The sequence below is a fragment of the Leptinotarsa decemlineata genome, unplaced genomic scaffold (assembly GCF_025532065.1).
Source record: "Leptinotarsa decemlineata unplaced genomic scaffold, Ldec_3_MD MMD2_tig00000199_RagTag_RagTag, whole genome shotgun sequence".
Classification (NCBI taxonomy): domain Eukaryota; kingdom Metazoa; phylum Arthropoda; class Insecta; order Coleoptera; family Chrysomelidae; genus Leptinotarsa; species Leptinotarsa decemlineata.
In genome coordinates, this window is record NW_027412544.1 from 304,381 (window position 1) to 325,023 (window position 20,643).

Below are 20,643 nucleotides of genomic sequence, written 5' to 3' on the forward strand. Positions count from 1 at the left end.
TATGTTTAATTTTTGTTGATGACTAACTGTATCCATTTCAATATGTCAATTACTCAAGGGTTATATATATATATATATATATATATATATATATATATATATATATATATATATATATATATATATATATATATAAATGTATATAGGTGTGTTCCACCTCTGCAGCTGAACTACAGAGCCGAATATACTGAACAATTCGTTTACTGCTCAGGTCAGATAGGCCTGATTATATAGGAACAAAGTAAATGTGATAAATGTTACATTCAAAAAGGAGATCAGTTGTAAATATATACATTTCGAACGCAAATAGTCTCCCCGCTCCTCAACTTTGAACATATCAAGGTGGGACAAAATTCACGTAAAAAGATATCATTTTCAGTACTTTTCGAGGAGAAAGACAATAGTGTTGCATCACTAGTTGCTTGTGAAAAGAAAAGGGGTTTTTATGATAACTCGTTCTTTCTAACTCGATCATCATTCCAACTCCCACCCGGAGTATGCTTGTGGAGTTGTTTCTTGGCTCTGTCTGCAGATGGCGCAGTGGACATTCCACTGAATCAACTGCAGAGAGATTTAACGACTAGCTGGAATTATATTTGTGCCTGATGGTTTTACTTCAACTCTCTGCGCGGCATGAGCTGGGTTAGTTGTTGGTTTTTCCGTTGGGTATCTGCCACATGTCGTAGGTTTGCATGAGAGGAAAGGAGCAACCTCCTATATATATATATATATATATAGGAGATATATATATATATATATATATATATATATATATATATATATATATATATATATATATATATATATATATATATATATATACTTTTTGATCATTCCCATATTGATCTCAATTTAAGACCCACGGTAGACAGCTGTTTCAGCCTATTGGGCATCGTCAGTACTGGGCAGGCGGTCCTCGATTGAAGACAAAATGAAAAACCAAGAAAGTACTTGATAAAAATAGCTTCATAAACGCAAACGAAACATAAGTGGAACTACCTATTGGTGTGACACCCAAGTCAACTTGACATATATATATATATATATATATATATATATATATATATATATATATATATATATATATATGTATATATATATATATATATATATATATATATATATATATATGTATATATATATATATATATATATATATATATGTATGTATATATATATATATATGTATATATATATATATATATATATATATATATATATATATATATATATATATATTTATACCATCCGGAACAGGACCTTTAGAAGACTTTTTTACATTGCGAACGTCAATGAGAAAATGTTATGTAGTCAGTGGGACACCCTGTAATCTTGAATTTCAAGAGAGCTTCTTTCTTCAAGTAAATGATGTGTTTCAAGTCCTATTAGAACCATTTAGGAAATTTTCTAGTCGATTTTTTTTTAATTGGAACAAAATGGTGAATGTATTCGTAAATTATGTCATAGAAAACATTAAGCATATCCTGAGTTGGTCCGTTGAGTAACAGTTGACCCCAATTGTCAAAACCCAAATAATATTGGATAGATTTAAAAGTCAGCGCTTTTAAAATCATAATTATACTCATCGGTCATGGGAGTTACATCATTAGCTGAAGGTAGATCGATACTAATTAATAAGGGGGATACAGCACGTGGATTAGAGGTTGTGTTGTATCAAAGTTAATTTCCGTTTTTTTTGGCCGAGGTACGCAGGTTTTCATGCATGACGTTTCGTCTACTACTGCAGCAGACATTATCAAAGGCGATGATGTAACGGTCGAAGTATTCGAGTTGTTCCCAACGCAGAAACTACAATGCTGGAATTTGTACCTTGTATGTGTACAATTAAGGACAGGTAGCCAGATTTTTTAATGTTCATTGCTCATTTTCTATTGCCTCTCTATATACTCTTGGTTAGTAATTTTGAGTTTTATTGGGTAATACAGTATCTTTGAATGAGATTATGTGAGTGCCTTCTTTGAGAGCATGTGCGGCTTCAGCTGGGGTTTGTCGAGGCGGCAATTTGTTGTGTTGTTTCCTAAAGATTTTCTCTAAGAGTTTTTCCACCTCATTTAATAATTCTTCTACGGCCTTCATCAGTTTTGAAACTTGTAAAGACTTTCTTGGCAGTTTTTGCAGCCAAAGGGAAGTTGCTGGGAACCCTAAAATCCCATTCTCTAGTCTCAGTTGCATTGATACCAGAGCATTTGTCATGTGGAAATCGATTACAAGCAAACATGGGATCATTCGAATTAAAAATAATCGGTCATTCAATTATTGCAATCACTCGAGATGTCAAATGGAATCATTCGAACGATTCAGATCATTCGAATGTTGTATGCATCGAATCAAATTAGTAGTGAGTGAAATAGTCGATAACAGTATTCTAGTCTTGCGCCTCTACGCACCAGTGCAGTGCCGGCCTATATACCGACACATGTTTGTAGGATGTGGTGAAATACAGGTTTGGCCTGAGAATGTTCAAAAATTTGTTGCCGATAAACTTTGAATAATTACAAGTACAAACTTTATTGAAATTTAATGGTGGCTTGTTAAAATATATTGAAAACATAAACAAAAAATAAAAGTCCTCAGAAATGAAAATATATTATATGTTGGTTTAAATTGGTAGTGTTACAAAAAACTTGAGAACTCTCTTGCAAATTCGGCACTGAACTTGAGAACATTTTCTATTTTGTCGAAATGTTCCCAAACAATAGATCTCTTAGCTCTGAGCCGCATTGTTCAATATCAAAACAGTAATAATAACGGAATAAAGGTATCAACTACACAATAAGTAAGAGAAGAAAAAATATTGGAATATATGAGTAATAACAGAAATTTCGTTGCAACGGCTTCGAATCCTCCAAACTGAAAAATTATTGCCACTGTTTCAATTTCAATGCTCTCTGTTTGTATTCTTAGTGCGACAAATTTAAACAATCCTAACTCATAAAATAATCCAGTTCATTTGTAACCGATTCACGATTCCTGCCTTCAAGCGAATAGCAACCTTAAAGCGAATTAATGTGGGCGTTTCACATGGCCTCATGAGCATCGAGTGATTGCGTGCTTATTGCTTGCATCGCCGGATCTCGAATCAAATCGTTGAGTGTCGAGTGACGTAGTATCCGAGTGATTTCATTCGAATGATATTTCGATTTTTGGGATAACTCAAGTACTCATCTTTCGATTCTCAGAATCATTCGATTATGCCCATCACTGATTACAAGTATACAATGATTACAACTATCACATTGAGTTCTTTGTTGGTTATTTTTTTTAATTCAAGTATGGCACAGTAGATGTCGTTAATTTTCTCAATAACGTTTTTTAGCAGCAGTTATAAAGGACAAAATAATAATATTTATTAATTCCTCATTGATCCCAGTTATATAGGATAAATCAGACAAACATTATTTTGACCACCTACATGAAATACTAACATGTAATATAAAAATATCAATTGATGTCTTACTACTGAGAAGCAATGTTTGAGTAGAGAGTTTATAGTTTAGAATTGCTTTGGCTCATGATTCTAAAAAAATGGATCCATTCAGTTTTGAGTTAGTGCAATATATAGAGTCATCTAATATTAAAACTGTACTAGGGATTATTAAAATAAACAGAATAGTAAGAAACTTGTTAGTTGCTTGTCTGCTATCAAGAGAAACTTTTGATATGATAGATATTCCTGCTCATTCAGTTCTATTCAAGTCTTCTGGTAGTTTAACATCAGTAACACTATAATTTAATTCTAATATTGCGGTCGTAGGTGATTAACTAAAAAACAAAATATAATTCAAAAAAATCGTGGAATTAAATTACTACGTTAATCTGGTAGAAGTTTTCTGTAGAACTGAATTTGAATTTCAAAGGCTTGACTTACAACCTATCTTGCTTCTCACTTTTCAGTTTATTTATCCTCCATTAGAGATTGCCTTGTTTTTTCAGTCAATTGTTTTTTTCATCTTTTTTATTGATATTTCCAAGTTTCAAGGTCAAGAATGTCTGCTAGTTAACTCTCCCATATCTTGAAAGGACAATCAAGGAACACCTCCAAAATAATTCACAATGTGAAATGTTCATTTTTCATATTCAGGTAGGCTAGATTCTTTCAAGAGTCTTTTGTATTCCTTTTAAATTTGGATTGCAAAATAATGTTTTTTCAGTTTACCCCTTTTCGTAGAATTTAATAAAGCTGTCTTACACTCGAAATATTTCCAAATTGACATCTTGCATCCACTTACCCTTGTTCACATATAACATGCAAATAAATGAAACACCTTTGCTATCGTAACAAAATTTCATTATATATTTCATAAATGTATTTACACACTGACACAATCAATATAAAACAACTCTCAAAAACTGCCACTTAGCGAGAAAGTGTGCATGTGTTCCTGCTTTGATCATAAAATCCTATTGCTTCAGTATCTTGTCAGGATTTTATTTATTGTTCAAAATGACGCTTACAGTCTTTATTTAATATCTATCAGCGAGTATTATTGTTGTTCGAAGCTACTGGTTCTCAGAAGTGTAACAAAATAATCATAATTTAGAATAACATCAGCATTATAGAAGTTATGGATGTTATGAATTGATTCAGCAACTATATTTTTAACTAGATCTGTGCGTTTCTCAAATGTTTGTTAATCTATGGAATTTCAAAGTCAAGAAGTTATTTAAAAACAGTAAATTAGAAATTCAAATTTTATTGAACAATTCAAAACGAACCTGAAACAATAATGGCACATTTATATTATAAAAAAAAATCACATTGGAATGAACATCCAGTGTCGAGCATGTTAAAACAATTACTTCAAATTTTCAAAATGTATATCAAGGTAAGGCAGTGCAAGTGCATAATTTTGTCATACATTTTGTCTTAAGAGAAAAAAAAAGGTACAATCTGGTGGCTGAGTTCAGCCTTATCAGTCAGCTGCAAGGATCTCTAAAGTTGACAACTTGGCGACACTTTGTTCAGTTTTGGAAATTCAAAGTGGAAAATGATTGTTGGAATTCAAGTAACATTATATTGTGAGATTTCCACTAGGCAAGCAACTTCACTAGATCATTGGAAGTTGTTTTTTTTTCAAGTGCGTTAGCCAGACTTGAAAAGTCAGCTGATGATTTTAAAGGTCCAGGAAAAAACAACTGTACAATTGAAAGTTGGTGATTCAGAGGTATCCCGAACAAAAATTAAAAACAACTAAACATTAATGGATGGTTTTCAAATTCTTGTTGAAGTTGAACTTTACAATCTACACCATGCACTTACCCCTTCTTACTTTATATATTGTTGATTATGCTATCAATGAATTACTTTTGAGATCAGGTCATTTTTTGTGGCAATTTGTGCCTTTATGATAAAAAGATGAGAAAATGCCACAAGTCTCAGTCCTTCCTAGGTTTTGTAGTTTCAACTGAAATATTTCATTAAGGATATTACCTTTTTCCCAGAAAATAAATGAATTTTGCCAAAATTTGTTTCTTCTATCAAATAATTCTAAGATACCATTTAACGCAAGTCAAATAATTATAAGTTTTCCATTTACAAACATTTGGAAAACCTTCTGTCAGATCATACCTTAATTAACACTTTTTGTAGTTTAACAATAGTCAATGATGGTTTTATAATTCTCATATTATTTAGGAAATATTTTATCTAGAGCCCTATGCTACTTTATGTTATATCATATATAAAACCTACAGCCTCTCCCTTGGCCAACATATATAGATAGCGGAAATTATTTTTGTAGCAGTGATTTTATTAATAGAATCGATATGTTTCTCTTTATTTTTGACATTTTTTATTTTGAACTTTCCCTTAAAAAAAATCACTGTTATATGAAAGTGAAAAGCTATGCAACCATATTGCCTTGAAATTTACAGTAAGTTTATCTATCTTATATCTTTCCATGATATGAGAATGAAATTAAAAAGTTATTGGGAAATATATAAAAATATTTCTTTGATTGACGACTTGATGTAAGAAATATCGTGGAAAATAGACAATAGTGTGTTTTTGTGGTGTATCCTCAGTGATATAAAAATATAGAAATAATAGGGAGTCTAAGAAGGTTCTAATCTGAATAAAAAAAAATACATTATGTATGCTTATGGAACCAAATCTATTTTCATCATTAAAAGCAAATTGAAACAATATATATAAAATCGAAATTCAAGTAGACAGTCAATGCGAAGTGAAATATCTTTTTCTATATCAATAAAATTAGTTTTTCTTATGTTTTCAATATTTTTTTGAAGCCAGTAATGTTTCAAGATAGACATGCTTTAGAAACAAAATAAGAATAAAAGTTACTTCAACACTGTTTAGGTTTGTTTTGGGCATGGGGAGGGCCAAGTAACTACACCAACAATATTGCACACTGAATGTAATTGAATTTTCAGAGGGCTCCAGATAATCCAAAAACTATAAGAATATATCAGTCGACTTGACAACATAATTTCTAAGATTTGAAAATATTAAAAACCATTATTATCCTATCCAGTCAAGAAAACCTAAAATTATATTTTTCCAAAAACTTACATAAATATACAAATAGAAATTACAAATATCATTGGGATTTATAGTGATAGAAAACAGCACAAAAATATTAAGCCATTACCCTTTTTCTTTTAACGAGTCAGGATTCCGTCATACCTATATAAAATATCAGAATACCATACACCAGAAGTTGTAATAAAAAAAAAAATAAAAACACTGCCAGACCAATTTCTAATACCTGATAATTTAGAATGAGAAGATTATGAACCTGAAATTAAATTACCGATTTGATATTCTTCTGGACGGACAGAGTTTTGTTAGATAAACGAAGATATGTACCCTTCACCTGTGCTTACTGAAATTACACCTAGCTCAAATTTCTGGGTAACAAACCTTCTGCTTTTATTGTATTGATTGATAACATAACGAAATAATCAGATATCAAAGATAAGACTTTGTTTTATAAGAACTTTCTCCTAACTCCTAACTTTTTGGGATTTATTTGAATGATTTCTCATCTTTTCTCTAAAACGAAGTGATTGGCATTTAAAGGAGTATGAATACTCTCTACACTCTTGAAGATACAACTACTTGTAAGGCAAAATATTGAGAAATTAAACGACAGTCAACAGTTTCAAAAAGTGGCCAATATAATGGTACCTGACTATGAAAGTCTCAATCAATTTATTGTATATACAAATGGAAATATTTAGCTTAAAAAAAGGGTACATGTTCACATATTTTTATCGTGTGAATTGAAATAAAGACTTCATATCAGTAAAAGTCAAAAACAACTTATTAGTCATCTAGATCATGATAATTCAGAATATAAATACTGAATAACCATTATTCCAGAGTTTCATACACATAAATGTCAATGGTTGTGTACTCTTTCTTTGAAAACTTGGCCAAGAATATTTCTGACTAATACTGTATTAATGATGGTAGAACCATGGTGCTTTCCATTTCATTCCTTCTCCAAAATTGGGACCTATTTCTCAAAAAAAAATCAAATGACTTCAGTTTTTAAAGAAGCAATCAAAGGGTAAAGCACTTTCACAATCACATGAACTTTTATTGCAGATTAAATTATATATTACAATAAGCTGGGACAACTCATATATTAAATCTGCAATGAACGAATCTTATATACAAATTAAACAAAGAAATCATACCCAGAATCAGTCAAAAGAGTGTGTGAAACAAATAAATAAATGCAATTGTACCAAAACATCAATATATGCACATTTTAAAACAATGTGCAAAATGTACACTAGTGTCTAGAATTTTGGAGTGTTATTAAAAAACAACTGATCTAAATGAAAAGCTTTGAAAAACGGGAACTTTGATAGTGCTGGTGCTTCAAACATGATTTAATCAATATTTCGATTCTTTACAACGTAAAACTATACATACTGATAAATAAAATAAATGAATTGTCAAGGAAAAATTAAAAAAAAATAAAACTGAAGATTTATGATTTGATCCAGTCGTATAACTATGAGAAATTCAAATAAATTAGAAAACTTAACACTTATGATCAGTCATTTACTGTTAACTTCTCATTACAAAAGCATATAAAAAAATTCAACTCGTTGAAATATTTCCTTGCATCTGGTTATTTTGTTCTTAATATAAAACTATTGATATGAAAACTTTATTCAAATCCTAACTACCTTTGCCTTTGAAAAAAGTCTGCTAACAGCTATACAAAAATTGTTCGTTCTATGGATTTGATCACTCTGTTGAGTCGCCGTGGAGACGAAATACCTATAAATATAACACAGAAAATCAATACCATTCCAAGAGCATTCAGCTATTAACACACACTAGCATAAATAATATATTGAAATTTCGTAGGAATAGTATTAGATATGATGTAATTTTAATTATAACAAAGAAACCAATCTGCAAACATATAAAAATGGCTCGAAATTTCTGATTGATAACTTCAGACCTATTTTAGTATTGCCATCCACATCAAAGGTTTTAGAGAAAGCAATATATAACAGAATAATGTCCCCAAATATTACGCCCTGACAATATGGGTTTAGAAAGAGAATGTCAACTGAACTAGCAATAAATAAAACAATATACATTACTCAAAACATGGATAACAAGAAGTTAGTTTCAACGTTATATTTTGACCTCAATAAGCTTTTGATATGGAGAACCATGAAATATTACTGAGCAAACCTGATTATGTGATAAGGGATGTTACTTTTAATCTTAAAATCATATTTAACAAACGCTTTGTGTTTTTGAAAATGGTAAACAGATCTCGGAAACCACTACTGTATTGCAAGTTCAATTCTTAGTCCCATATTATTTCTGACCAATGCAAATGATTTCTCTAAATTTAATCCAAAAGTCATTTGTTTAAAATTATATCTGCTATTGGAGCTGCAATAGATAGACTTAGCATGTTTAGGCAATTAATTGATGTATCAGATAAAATAATTAAATTGTGTAATGAACACAGCCTACGGCTGAATAGTTCAGAAACATCTGTTTAAAATCTGGTTTTCCGTTAACCAGCTGTCGCACCCATATGAACGACAACCCTCAGAAGTCGAAACTTGTGCGAGCTAAGGATTAACGAGATCTTACCTTTTAACGTGTGATTTCTAATACTCCTAAACATGCTTAACATCATTCCAAACCTCTGCTTCTACTTGAGAATGGGCACTTTCTACCAGAATTAGACAAAATAAAATTCTGGAGAATGTTACTGGACATTATTTTAAGTTGTGAAACAAATATCCAGGAATTGACTTGCAAATTGAACTCCATCTGTGGCTCAAGATATCTTATGAAATCATATGCCAATAGAAAGTCTAACTATGGAATGATTTTTTGGGACGATTCAGTTCACTCTTGTGAAATATTTGTAAGACAAATAAGAATTATTCATTGTATGTTAAGACTCTCTAATATAACATCCTGTAAGAGTTATTTCCACAGACACATATTATTACCTGTGCCATCTCTCATTCAGCCATTAGTATGGTTCACTAAATAACATAATAGTAATTTTTCAACTGAACTAAAAATGTCTATAATTTTTGTTATACAAATCTGACTTATCACATTTCATGTATGTAATTAACAAAACCAATTACGTTGTCTGTTCAAAAAATGAGGTGAATGTTCATTTTTTTCAAAAATTATTTATTTATTCATCAATTTCTATTTTGTCCTCTTCAAAGTAGTCCCACTCAGATATACACTTATGCCAGCGTTTTTTTCAATCCTGGAAGATATGAACTTTTTAGTATGTCCTTGAGCTCTCCTAATGATTCGGTTTTTTATCTCCTCAACCATCGCAAAACGCTGTTATTTCATGGGTCTCTTCAATCTTGGGAACATGAAAAAGTCGCAGGGTGCCAAATCTGACGAATACGGTGTCTGGACAAAAAATTACGAACAAGCAATGACGAGTGAGCAGGTGCATTATCGTGATGCAAAAGCCATGAATTGTTTTTCCACAATACTGGACGTTTTTCTCGTATTACTTCCCACAAGCGAAACATAAGTTCAAGATAATACTCCTTATCGACGATACGACCTTGTGGCAAGAACTCCTGATGCACAACACCACGGTAATCAAAAAAAACAGTGGGCAAAATCTTGACATTTGAAGAACTTGGCGTGTTTTTTTGGTCTTGGCTCTCCTGGGCTCTTCCATTGGGATGATTGGACTTTGGTTTCGATGGGTTAACAATGAGTGGAAGAGGGCGTCTTTTCGATAACTCACCCCAACGTCAAGACCGGATTCTGCCTTTTGCCGGATGACTATACAAGTTTGTATTTCATTTCATTGTTCTATTTTGTAGTCTGGGGCAATAAAATCTATTATTATTATTATATATCCATGATTCGTTACCAGTTATGACAGTTTTAAACAAATCTGTATAGCCGTTGACGTCATTCAACAATTCCTAAGCGTTGCTCATGTGACAGTTTTTTGGTGAAAATTCAGAAATTTTGGAACGAACTTCGCTGCCACACGTTTCATGCTCAAATTTCGAAAAAATTGCATGACTGCTGTCAACTTGAGTGAATGAAAAACAATAATTATGGTAAGTATGATTTTATTGCTCCAATTGTTTTTATTTTGTTACACACCTACCCTTGTTACAGTCTTATAGATTATAGACCATAACATCTTTCTAACAAAACATTTCTGATTCATTTGTTACATTGAGTTATCAGATTTGTTTTGGAAATATTGAATTTTTTGTGTGTTCTTATGATATATTCATCAAACTCCTAAATACAATCCTGTATTTTCAGAAATTGCCAAGAGAAATCACATGTAAAATAATATATAGTGTGCTCTATTTATATAAATCGAAAAAGGTATATGAATTTTGAATCCAAAAAATATTTTTTTAAAAATTATTTCTGGAGAGTGAACAGAATTACTGTAATAAATTTTTTGGCTTTATATTTCTCCAACATTATTATGTTATGTACTATTTGAAAAAAAAGTGATTTCAATGTAATCTGAACTTTATATCCTTGAGAGTAGTTGTTTTAGTTGGGCTTTCTTCCATTGTCTATCTGAAATGAATATCTTTGCAAAGAGTTCTTACTGAAGTAATTACTTTCTTCCTTTCTTCAGAAGTTTCCAATATTTTTTTATAATACTGGAGAAATAGAAAACCAATAAGTTTTTTCCCAAAAACTAATCGCTCCTAAAAAATATTTTCTTTTCGATTAAAAAAAATTAACATATCCTTACAACAAAATCATTTTCAACTGAGTTTTTTCTGAAAATAGGGAAGACTGAAAAGATGAACTTGTTTGTATGATTTTTGGTATAACTTTTGCCACTCAGTATGTACCCATATAATCCTCTACTTTTTAAAGCATTTCTTTGGTAAAATTGGGACACGTGAAGTAATATATGACATTCAATTTGACAAATGTAACTTTGATATGCTACACTTCTGCTTGGTACCCCTTACATTTTTGAATAATTTAAAAAATCCCTATGATTTGTGATACTCAAACTTTTGAAACATTTTTAATGACTTCACCTCAAACTTCTAATGGAAGTACAATATGACATTGAGTGGAAATGATTCACCTTAAATTGTTTATTAACAATCCAGATACCCAACAAAAACCATAACCATATGCACGTAGTTTCCCATAGAAGAGTCGATAAGTCTAATGAATGAAAAAGTAATGAAAAAAAAAATCTGAACTGTTTGATTGATCATATTTAATATAGATATAAAAGGGCAAGCAAACAACAAATAAACTCACCTGATATATATCTGCTTCATTATGATGATCTATTGAGTAGTGGTGAACTTTCTAAGTTCACTATGACCTGTACAACATAACCAGAAGGTACTTTTGCTTCCTCAACATGGAGCTTATCACCTAGTAGTTTGCCGCCAAAAAACCATCTTTGCTTCGATGAGTCTATGCCCTCTTGACTCTAAATGAAAAAATAAAATAAACTGATATTTTCGATAAGCACTTTTGAATGATTGGTGGTTCCTAAAAATGAAATCGCCTTCAAAAAATTTTATGACACACAACTAAAAAATTGAAATGTCTGCAATTTCTAGACCATGAATAATAATAATATGATTAATTAGTTACATATAGTTGAAGCAAGGTCTTGCTGGAAAATAGAAATGAACAGTATGGTGACTTCCAAATGTAGGTATACAAGTGACACTCTTATCAATTAATCTTCATTTATTATACAATATATAAATTAACTTTTTGGGAAAGAAAGTTTTTGGCTTTCTACTACTCCATCTGATACAAAAAAATGGATGAGAGAATCTTCCAAAGAAAGGAAGGATTAATCAATTTGAAAATAAGTAACTCTTTTAAATAACCCTTTAAGTAACCCTTTCAAATAAATTAACTCTTCTGGTATTGAAGTCAGTCTCTTTAACATGCAATTTGGTATCATAGCAGTGACATATAAAGGAATCTTGTTGCAGTGGCAGTCCAAAACAATTTTTTTATGTAAACTACAATGAATCAAATGGTATTTTTCATATTATCTACTTAATGACTCATTTTGTTATAATGACCCAGAAAATGGTATAATTAATTTTTTTTTTGTAATGTAGTTTTGTTGTATCAATATTACCTTCAACATTTCGAGGAAGGAGTGGTGTTTCCCTCAGGTACCCTCTATATAAGTCACTGTATCATGTCTATCTATACAAATTTCCCTACATCAAGTAATGTCACTACATTTGTAGCAGGTCAATAAAATAAAAGGGTGAATAATGTATTCTATAAAAGTTATAAATAATGACAAGTGAAAATTGAACAGTTTGAAAATAAGATGGAAACAAGAGAGATGAATGAAATAAAAAAAATTGTACAAAATATGCATAATTGAGTGTATAACATTTTATGGGCAAAAAAATATATAAAATATATGATCCATACTGACATATTAGAGAAAGCTCAATCATGGTCCACACCAAATGACTTGATTCTCAATGAACAGAAAACAGAAACTCAACTTTTGAAACAATTTGCTTAAATCGAGATAACAAAAATTCTACCAAATTTTTGGGAGTACAAATAGATTCCAACCTGAAATGGATAGACCATATATATAGCATGTGTAGTAAACTTAGTAAGACAATTTTTTCTATCAGAAGAATTAAAAAAATATTAAATCAAAGTGCGGCACTTGCAACATATTCACTTTTTCATTCAGTCCTTAGGTGTGGTATAATCAATTGGAATAATGCATCAAAGGTACATCTTAATAGAATATTGTCATTCAAAAATCTGCAATGAGAAGCATAATCTCTGCCAATTATGATGAAAAGTGTCGACCAATATTTGTAAAACTTAAAATAATGACCCTATATTCAGTTATTGTCTATGAAAATCTGCTTATTGTTCAACAAAACTTGATAAATAAAGTTGCTCACAAGGATATACACCAACATGATACAAGAAATAAATTAAACATTGTTCCTTCAGCTAATAGGTTGAAAAGAACAGATCATATAGTAATTAAGCTATACAATGCCTTATCTGACGAATTTCGTAACTTGCCATTTAGAAGATTCAAAAACTTATTGAAGAAAATATTAACCAAACATCCTTTATATGAAATTGATCAATTTTTAGAAGTTATTCAAGAAGAAAGAGACACTTTTGTGGTCACCTCCCAAACTTTTACTCAACTTTGAATATATATAATATGTTAACTATGTGATTTACAATTTGTAAAAGCTCATGGCTTTACATTTTAGTCAATTTTTATAAGATTGGAATTCTATCTTGTCAACTTGTATTTTTTTGTAAATCTAATTTATCTACAAGCATTTTCTAGATACTATATTGACGAATCTTATCCTCTTAAACCTATTTTAGAAATTGTATTGCCGTGTCTAAAAACTGTGTGTTTCTTGAGACTAATAAATTATTATTATCATATATACAGTACTTCATTAATTTTTTTTTCTGCAATCTATTTTTTAATGAAGCATAAATGATATATTAATTCAGGCCTTTCTACAAATAATTTGTTCTTATTCGAGATTCTTATTTGTTCGTGATCATTCCAAAAAATTGATGAATGAATAAAATATTTAGATTCCGGCTTTGCTAAACAGAGAGAATGCTACAATCACTGAGTTGCAAAATTCACTCAACAAAAAATATTGTCAACAAAAGTTATGTTTTCTTGAGTTTTAGCAAGAAGAGCGGTTGTGCTAACTTTATATCAGGTTAGCAGAACCACCTATAAGTTATTAAAGCAATTATTTATTATTCATGAACAGTTGTCTTAAGAGTTTCAATAATTGGTGAATATGTAGATTGCAATTTGTCAAAACATTTCGTATTGCAAAAAAAAATAGAGAAATATCAAAATACATTGCTAACTAGAAAAAATTTCTAATTTTTTCTTCTTATGATAATTTCTTCAATTTAGATATACTATTGAACAATTTTGATTTATTCTTTCTTTCACGATTTTTGAAAAAAATTAATAAAGAAATCAAATATTCTTATTGCGATGTTCCCACATGGTGCAAAAATTAGGGATTTTTGATATCAAACGAGTTATGACAATTTTTGGTAACAGAAATTTTAACATTTGAGTTCTATTAAACATTTCACTGGGGAGGCTGGTGCTAACTTGATATCAAGTAAGCAGAGACACCTTATAAAAAAGTGATACATATCTTTATTATTAATTTTACTACCTTGCTAACTTTATAGAGGTGAAGATGCTTAGCGTCTGTTTCGTTTCTCTACAAAATGGTTCACTGCTGTAATCTACTATGCAGCAGAATCTCAAAGTACCGCAATTCGTCAGCAGGAATACTCAATATTCTATAATTTCTGATGAAGAGCATATGTCCTCGTGAAATTATTCATCAGTATAATGTATAATAATAATTAACAGGTTTCGCAACTAGGGATTCATTTCACGAAAGCTTGAAACAAATTAAGCATAAAATGTGAAACATTATACTTTACTTGTTTGCATTTCACTGTTTTTGTAGTAGCACTGGGTTTCTTCTATATAATGTATTTTTAATACTGCTCTGAAAGAGGATTGTAGAATATGTTAGACAATAAACACTTTTATCATTAATATTCCAGTTACTATTATTACTTGTGAGTTTCATAACTGTTCATCCTCTAGTTTATTGAAAGTTCAAAATTCAAAAAAATATCATAAAAAAAATATTGTCAACTACATTCAAAACAATTGAGACCACCAAAAAAATCCAGGTTAGATGGTTGAATATTTCACTGAACAGTTAATATAATCTGTATCAATTCCATTCAAATCTTGTTTCACGATAACTAACAAATAACAAGATTATGGGATGATCAAAAACAAGTGTTTTGAACTGGACATAATATCTCAAGAAACTTTACCTTATTATCATTAAAACAATTGGTATGTGTTAGTACAGGACATTATATATCCTAAAATAAATTGATTACAACAATGAGTTGTTCAGAATACAAAACAAACCATTGAATTTGTGAGTGACCATAAAAATCAGTGAACCACTGTAATCAAAATACATTTTAGGCAAACTAACTTTTTAAGGAATGATATATTTGCAGACTGACAATTACATTGTCACACCTGGCATTTATTATGTATAAGGAATATTATAGCTCATGAAAGTATAAAATTTATATTCTTTTACAAATCCCACAAATTTTTATTCACACGATTGAAAAATAAAAAATTTTAGAGGAAAAATATAATGCAATATGAAATCTATACATAAAACCATTACCGTTCTGAATTTTAAATTATCTGCAAAAACCTTCGAAATATTTGTTCCAAGTTGTGCAAACCATAGGACAAAAGACATCAATCTGATGGATGATTTGTGCCATAAGTATTGCAGAGAATAAAAATTTTGATGTTTGTTTGAAGGTGATTGACAATGTTTCATGATAAATTTCACTAGTTCGGACTTCCATTGTCTAATATGTACAATGATTTGAAATCCCCGAAACAACTGAAAAAGAAGAATTAAAAATAAATAGCAGAAAATAACAATTATATTAGGCAAAAATAACCTGAAATGAAATAATAGTGAAATAAAATACAATTAAAACTAAAATTATTGAACAAAAAATAAAGAAATAAAAAAGATACTAACAATCGAAACGTCGTGAACTAACGTGGCTTGGAATCTCTTAACTTTTTATTTATATTTATGTGTATTTCTTTATTTTTTTTTCAATCATTTTAATTTCACTTGTATTTTATTTCACTATTATTTCATTTCAGGTTATTTTTGCTTAATATAATTGTTATTTTCAGCTATTCATTTTTTAATTCTTTTTTTTCAGTTGTTTCGGGGATTTCAAATCATTGTACATATTGATATTATTCAAAGTTTCATAACTTTTATCATAGTGCAGAGCAAGACTTTGTGCAACAATCAGAGGAGAGCCGCCCTAATTCATCCCACAAATGATCAATTGGGTTCAATAGGCTATATTTTTGTATCCAATTGAGATAGAGACCTAATTGCACAAGTGCTGGTAAAATGCACAAGTTTTTTTTAAATGACATAAAAAACTCCCATCTTTTATTTAAGAAAATAAACCACACCAATGACATAAGATATACAAAATTAATACGGTTGCACTTCTGCCTCAAAAATAATATAATTAAAAATTTTTGTTGCAGCAGTTTTTTTTATTCTCATTGTATATTTGGCAACTGAAATGTTTCCAACATTTTCCTAATAAACCATGTAATCCTCGATGGTGAATAATATTTACATTTGATAGACTATTTAAAAAATTCCAAAACATACTAATTCTTGCTGCAACAACAATAAAACATGTGAGAACTGTTGGGAATTGTGATGACATCCAGGAACATTTCAGAAACTATCAAACCCACAAAATATTAAAATTCATAAATAAATGAAGACCCAAAAAGGGATTAAATTCTTGATGAGTTTTTTTTCAAATTCACCTCCATTGTTGGTTGAAACTGATTTTTGATGAATGTTTCACTTTTTGACTTCTATTGTTTTAAATTAAAATAATATAAATAATACTTAGTTATATTTTCCATTATTACTTGTTATTATTACTGTTGTAGGAAAAAAGACATTACAAATTTAATGATCCTTTCTATGCATTTTTAATTAACAGTTTCAAAGCAATTCTATAAAATATACAATAGAGACATTTCAAATAAATTATACTGGGTGACAAAGAAATCATTGTACAAGGCGCCATTCAGTTGAATATGAGGTACCTAAGAAATTTGAAATAGGTATAGTTCATAGAAGCCAATACTTTTAATGAAAATTCATACAGGGTTAAACGGAAATGAACCCGAGACAAGAATTTTTAATAGAACCCTGAATATATTTGTTTGACATTTGATCAGACATAGACTTCTCTTTTCGTTCAAAATGGCGACTATATTCAATATGGCGGCACAATGAAGTCATCTATAAAAATATTGTCAAACACCTCCATGTAGGGAGAAACAAACAACAGAGTTTGCTCAGATTTCTAATAAAATTCAAAAATTAAAATTTAGTTTAATTAAAAATAAACCCAAGTCAAGAATTTTTAATATATTTTTTCAAACATGGAATATTAAGTTACCATTTCCTTTCAAAGTGACAAAAGAAAAATTTTGGAATCGAACATTTTCACCAATTCACATATTTTTCATCAATTTTTTGTAAATGCAATTTTTTACTTCATCCCGAAAATCTCAATAAGAAGTCTTATTTCTCAACTACAAGAGGTACACTATCAAGTACAAGAGGTACACTTTGATGTTACAGTTTAAAAAATAACACTTTCTATTAAGATCTTTAAGACAAGTGATGTATAAAATGGCATTCAAAAAACATTAATGAAAAGTAAGTGAAATTGGTGAAAAATTTCTATTCTGAAACATCAAGTTGTTTAGCAATATTGCCATAGATGACGTCGAAGTGCTGCCACATTGAATTATAATCTATCATATGATCTGAAAAAATATGCAACGTTCTATTTAAAATTTTTGATTTGAGTTCATTTTTCATTTCTTGTTGAACTGAAATTGATTTTCAGTTGTTTTTTCATCAAAAATATCTGCTCCAATGAGTAGATGTTTCTTTGTTCCAAATTTCTCAGCCCAGAAACAACTGAATAGCTCCATAACGATTTCATTGTTTCCTGGCATATATGTAATTTAGACCATTCGAGTTGTTTTATTATTTTTTTTATTTCTTACTAGAAACTCTGTAAAAATTAAAGAAATTATTTTAGAATATTATACCTGTTTCGATTTGTTTCAAAATTAATGAAATGAACTTTCAGATAACCCTTAAGTAATTAATAAATTAATTCTATATGATCCTGATAACAACAATTATCTTCATGGATTATTAATATATACATACATATTCATGGTGAAATATATGAAATTTGAAATTATACAAAAAAACTATGATAGATTTTATTTTGATTATGTGTGGTTGAAAATAAATCTTTAATAAATGGCATGAAACATGTCCTCTAAACTCCATAATTTCAACAATTTCCAAGTGCAACTCAATAAATGATTTAAAAGTTCTTCTTACCTGTAATTTCTTCTTGCACATACTAATAGTATCAGTTGAATAAACTGAAAGTTTCACATCTGAACATGAATGTGACAGTCTCAATTTCAAAACAGTCTCGGTTCCTCCATCTACTGGCTCCGAACACTCAGCTGGTGAGTCCCTACCATTATCTTCCCTCACAATATTGATAGGATAAGAAAGGCAGTAGATAGGAACCTGATATCGCGCACCTAACTCATCATAGCACTCTGTAAGGTAGCCGTTTGGTACCGAAATATTTGCACCATCTAATATTGCCTGTGCTAATTCATAATCCATCGATTCAGCTGCCACAGCAGCGGCTCTGAGGGCATCCCATATTTCTCTCTGGCCCTCAAAAGCTGGAGCTGTATCCCAAAATTCGTCTCGTTTACTTCGAAGTTGTCCTTCTGTCAAGGGTACGTCAGACTTCCACCTGATGGTCTCATGGCATAAAGGGTGATTTTTCCTTTGACTTCCTAAAATAGGCAACTTTTAAACTTTGTTGAGGCATTAAAGGTTATTAAATTGAGTACCTGAGTTGGGTCTACTGACTGATCCTGAGAAATCGTCTATAGCACCACTTCTACTTCTCGTTATTCCAATACAACCTCCCATGGCGATACAAACTCATTAAAAGTCATTTCACAAAATATTAAAAATTGAATATTTTTCACAACTATCACATCCATTTTCCACCCATAGTTCAATTCACAAATGATAAAAAATTACAATGACCCGATATTTGACGTAAATGAATGTGACAGATGACATACAATTTAAGCCATATTTTCTTGCTAGGATATTTTCGAAATTTTTTAATCGTGCTTTCGAATATAACGTCATCGGACATGATTGCTCTTGAAAATATGTCCACAGAATAGTTTACTATTTTGTTGTATGTCGTAACAAATGACCACACAACCTATTTAATGATTCATTTACAAGTAATATTCAAAGAAAAAATGTGAAATGGATCAATTATTATTGCCCTTGTCGTTGTGAAAGTAGACGTATACACCAATTATCATATAGATATAATAATAGTATTACTTAATATGTTTGCTCGACAAAACTAAATTTAATTGTGATTTAATTGATAGATACTTGATGAAAATTCATGATTTATTCAAGTAACACTTCATTGTGAGATTTCCACCAGACGATTTACAAAACCCCAACACATGTGTCTATAAAATAACTTTATTAAGCATTTTCATACTAAGTTAGTTAATTAGTAGTATCTTAGTCAATTAATTAGTAGTAGTGAATATGAAAACGCCTGATAAAGCAATTGTATAACGAAACAAGAGTTGCGTTTTTGTAATCTGTCTAGTGAAAATCTCACAATGAAGTGTTAATTGAATAATGACAACACTTCCTTCAAAGCCGTGCCCAGTGGGGGGGGGGGGGCGGCTTTGTAGCAAAAGCTACATTATATTTTGAGACTTCATTATTCTTTATGATTTACCAGTTCTGTAGAGGAAACCGTGGGAGATCGACCTTCACCCATCAGATAACTTGAACATATTTTTATCAAATATCATTTATTAACAAACATGTCTGTGATAACTTGCCTATCGAAAAATATTCATAGCTATTTTCAATTGAATTAATTTTGATAATTTTTTTACTTCCTTCACTCTTTTCATAATCGAATCAATTTCATCTCAATTGATAGTTTTCAACAAATAGAATATGCCTAGGTAGACTTGCCTACTTATTTCTGTGCATGGCTACCTGGCGAGGACATCATTTGTGCGTATGAGTACCTATATAAGCAAGCACAATTACATATTTTTATTTTTGTTTTTTGTATAATTTCGACTTTAAAGTGAAAACTCTCGACTATAAATTCGTTATCATATAAAATTCAAGATTAATAATCATGTTATTTTTGCGAGCTTAAGTGTCAGCGAAAAGTGTCTAAACAGTGTTAATTTTCGATTACTAACAATATTCTGTGCGCTCAAAATTGAGAAAAGTGAGCAATATTTTTACGTACCTTTAGCAATTGGTAGCTGTTAGAAAAATCTAGCA

General features: G+C 30.1%; 1 protein-coding gene across 1 annotated transcript; it reads right to left on the reverse strand.

Moving 5' to 3' along the window:
- Nucleotides 1-4,287: 4,287 nt before the first annotated feature.
- On the reverse strand, nucleotides 4,288-19,363 carry LOC111509862 (ubiquitin domain-containing protein 1). Its single transcript, XM_023165712.2, has 4 exons — nucleotides 19,140-19,363; nucleotides 18,604-19,082; nucleotides 11,789-11,966; nucleotides 4,288-8,281 (listed from the first exon to the last, which is right to left on the reverse strand). The coding sequence occupies exons 1-3, from the start codon at nucleotides 19,219-19,221 to the stop codon at nucleotides 11,808-11,810; spliced, it is 720 nt and encodes a 239-aa protein (XP_023021480.1). The 5' UTR covers nucleotides 19,222-19,363; the 3' UTR covers nucleotides 4,288-8,281; nucleotides 11,789-11,807.
- Nucleotides 19,364-20,643: the final 1,280 nt, after the last annotated feature.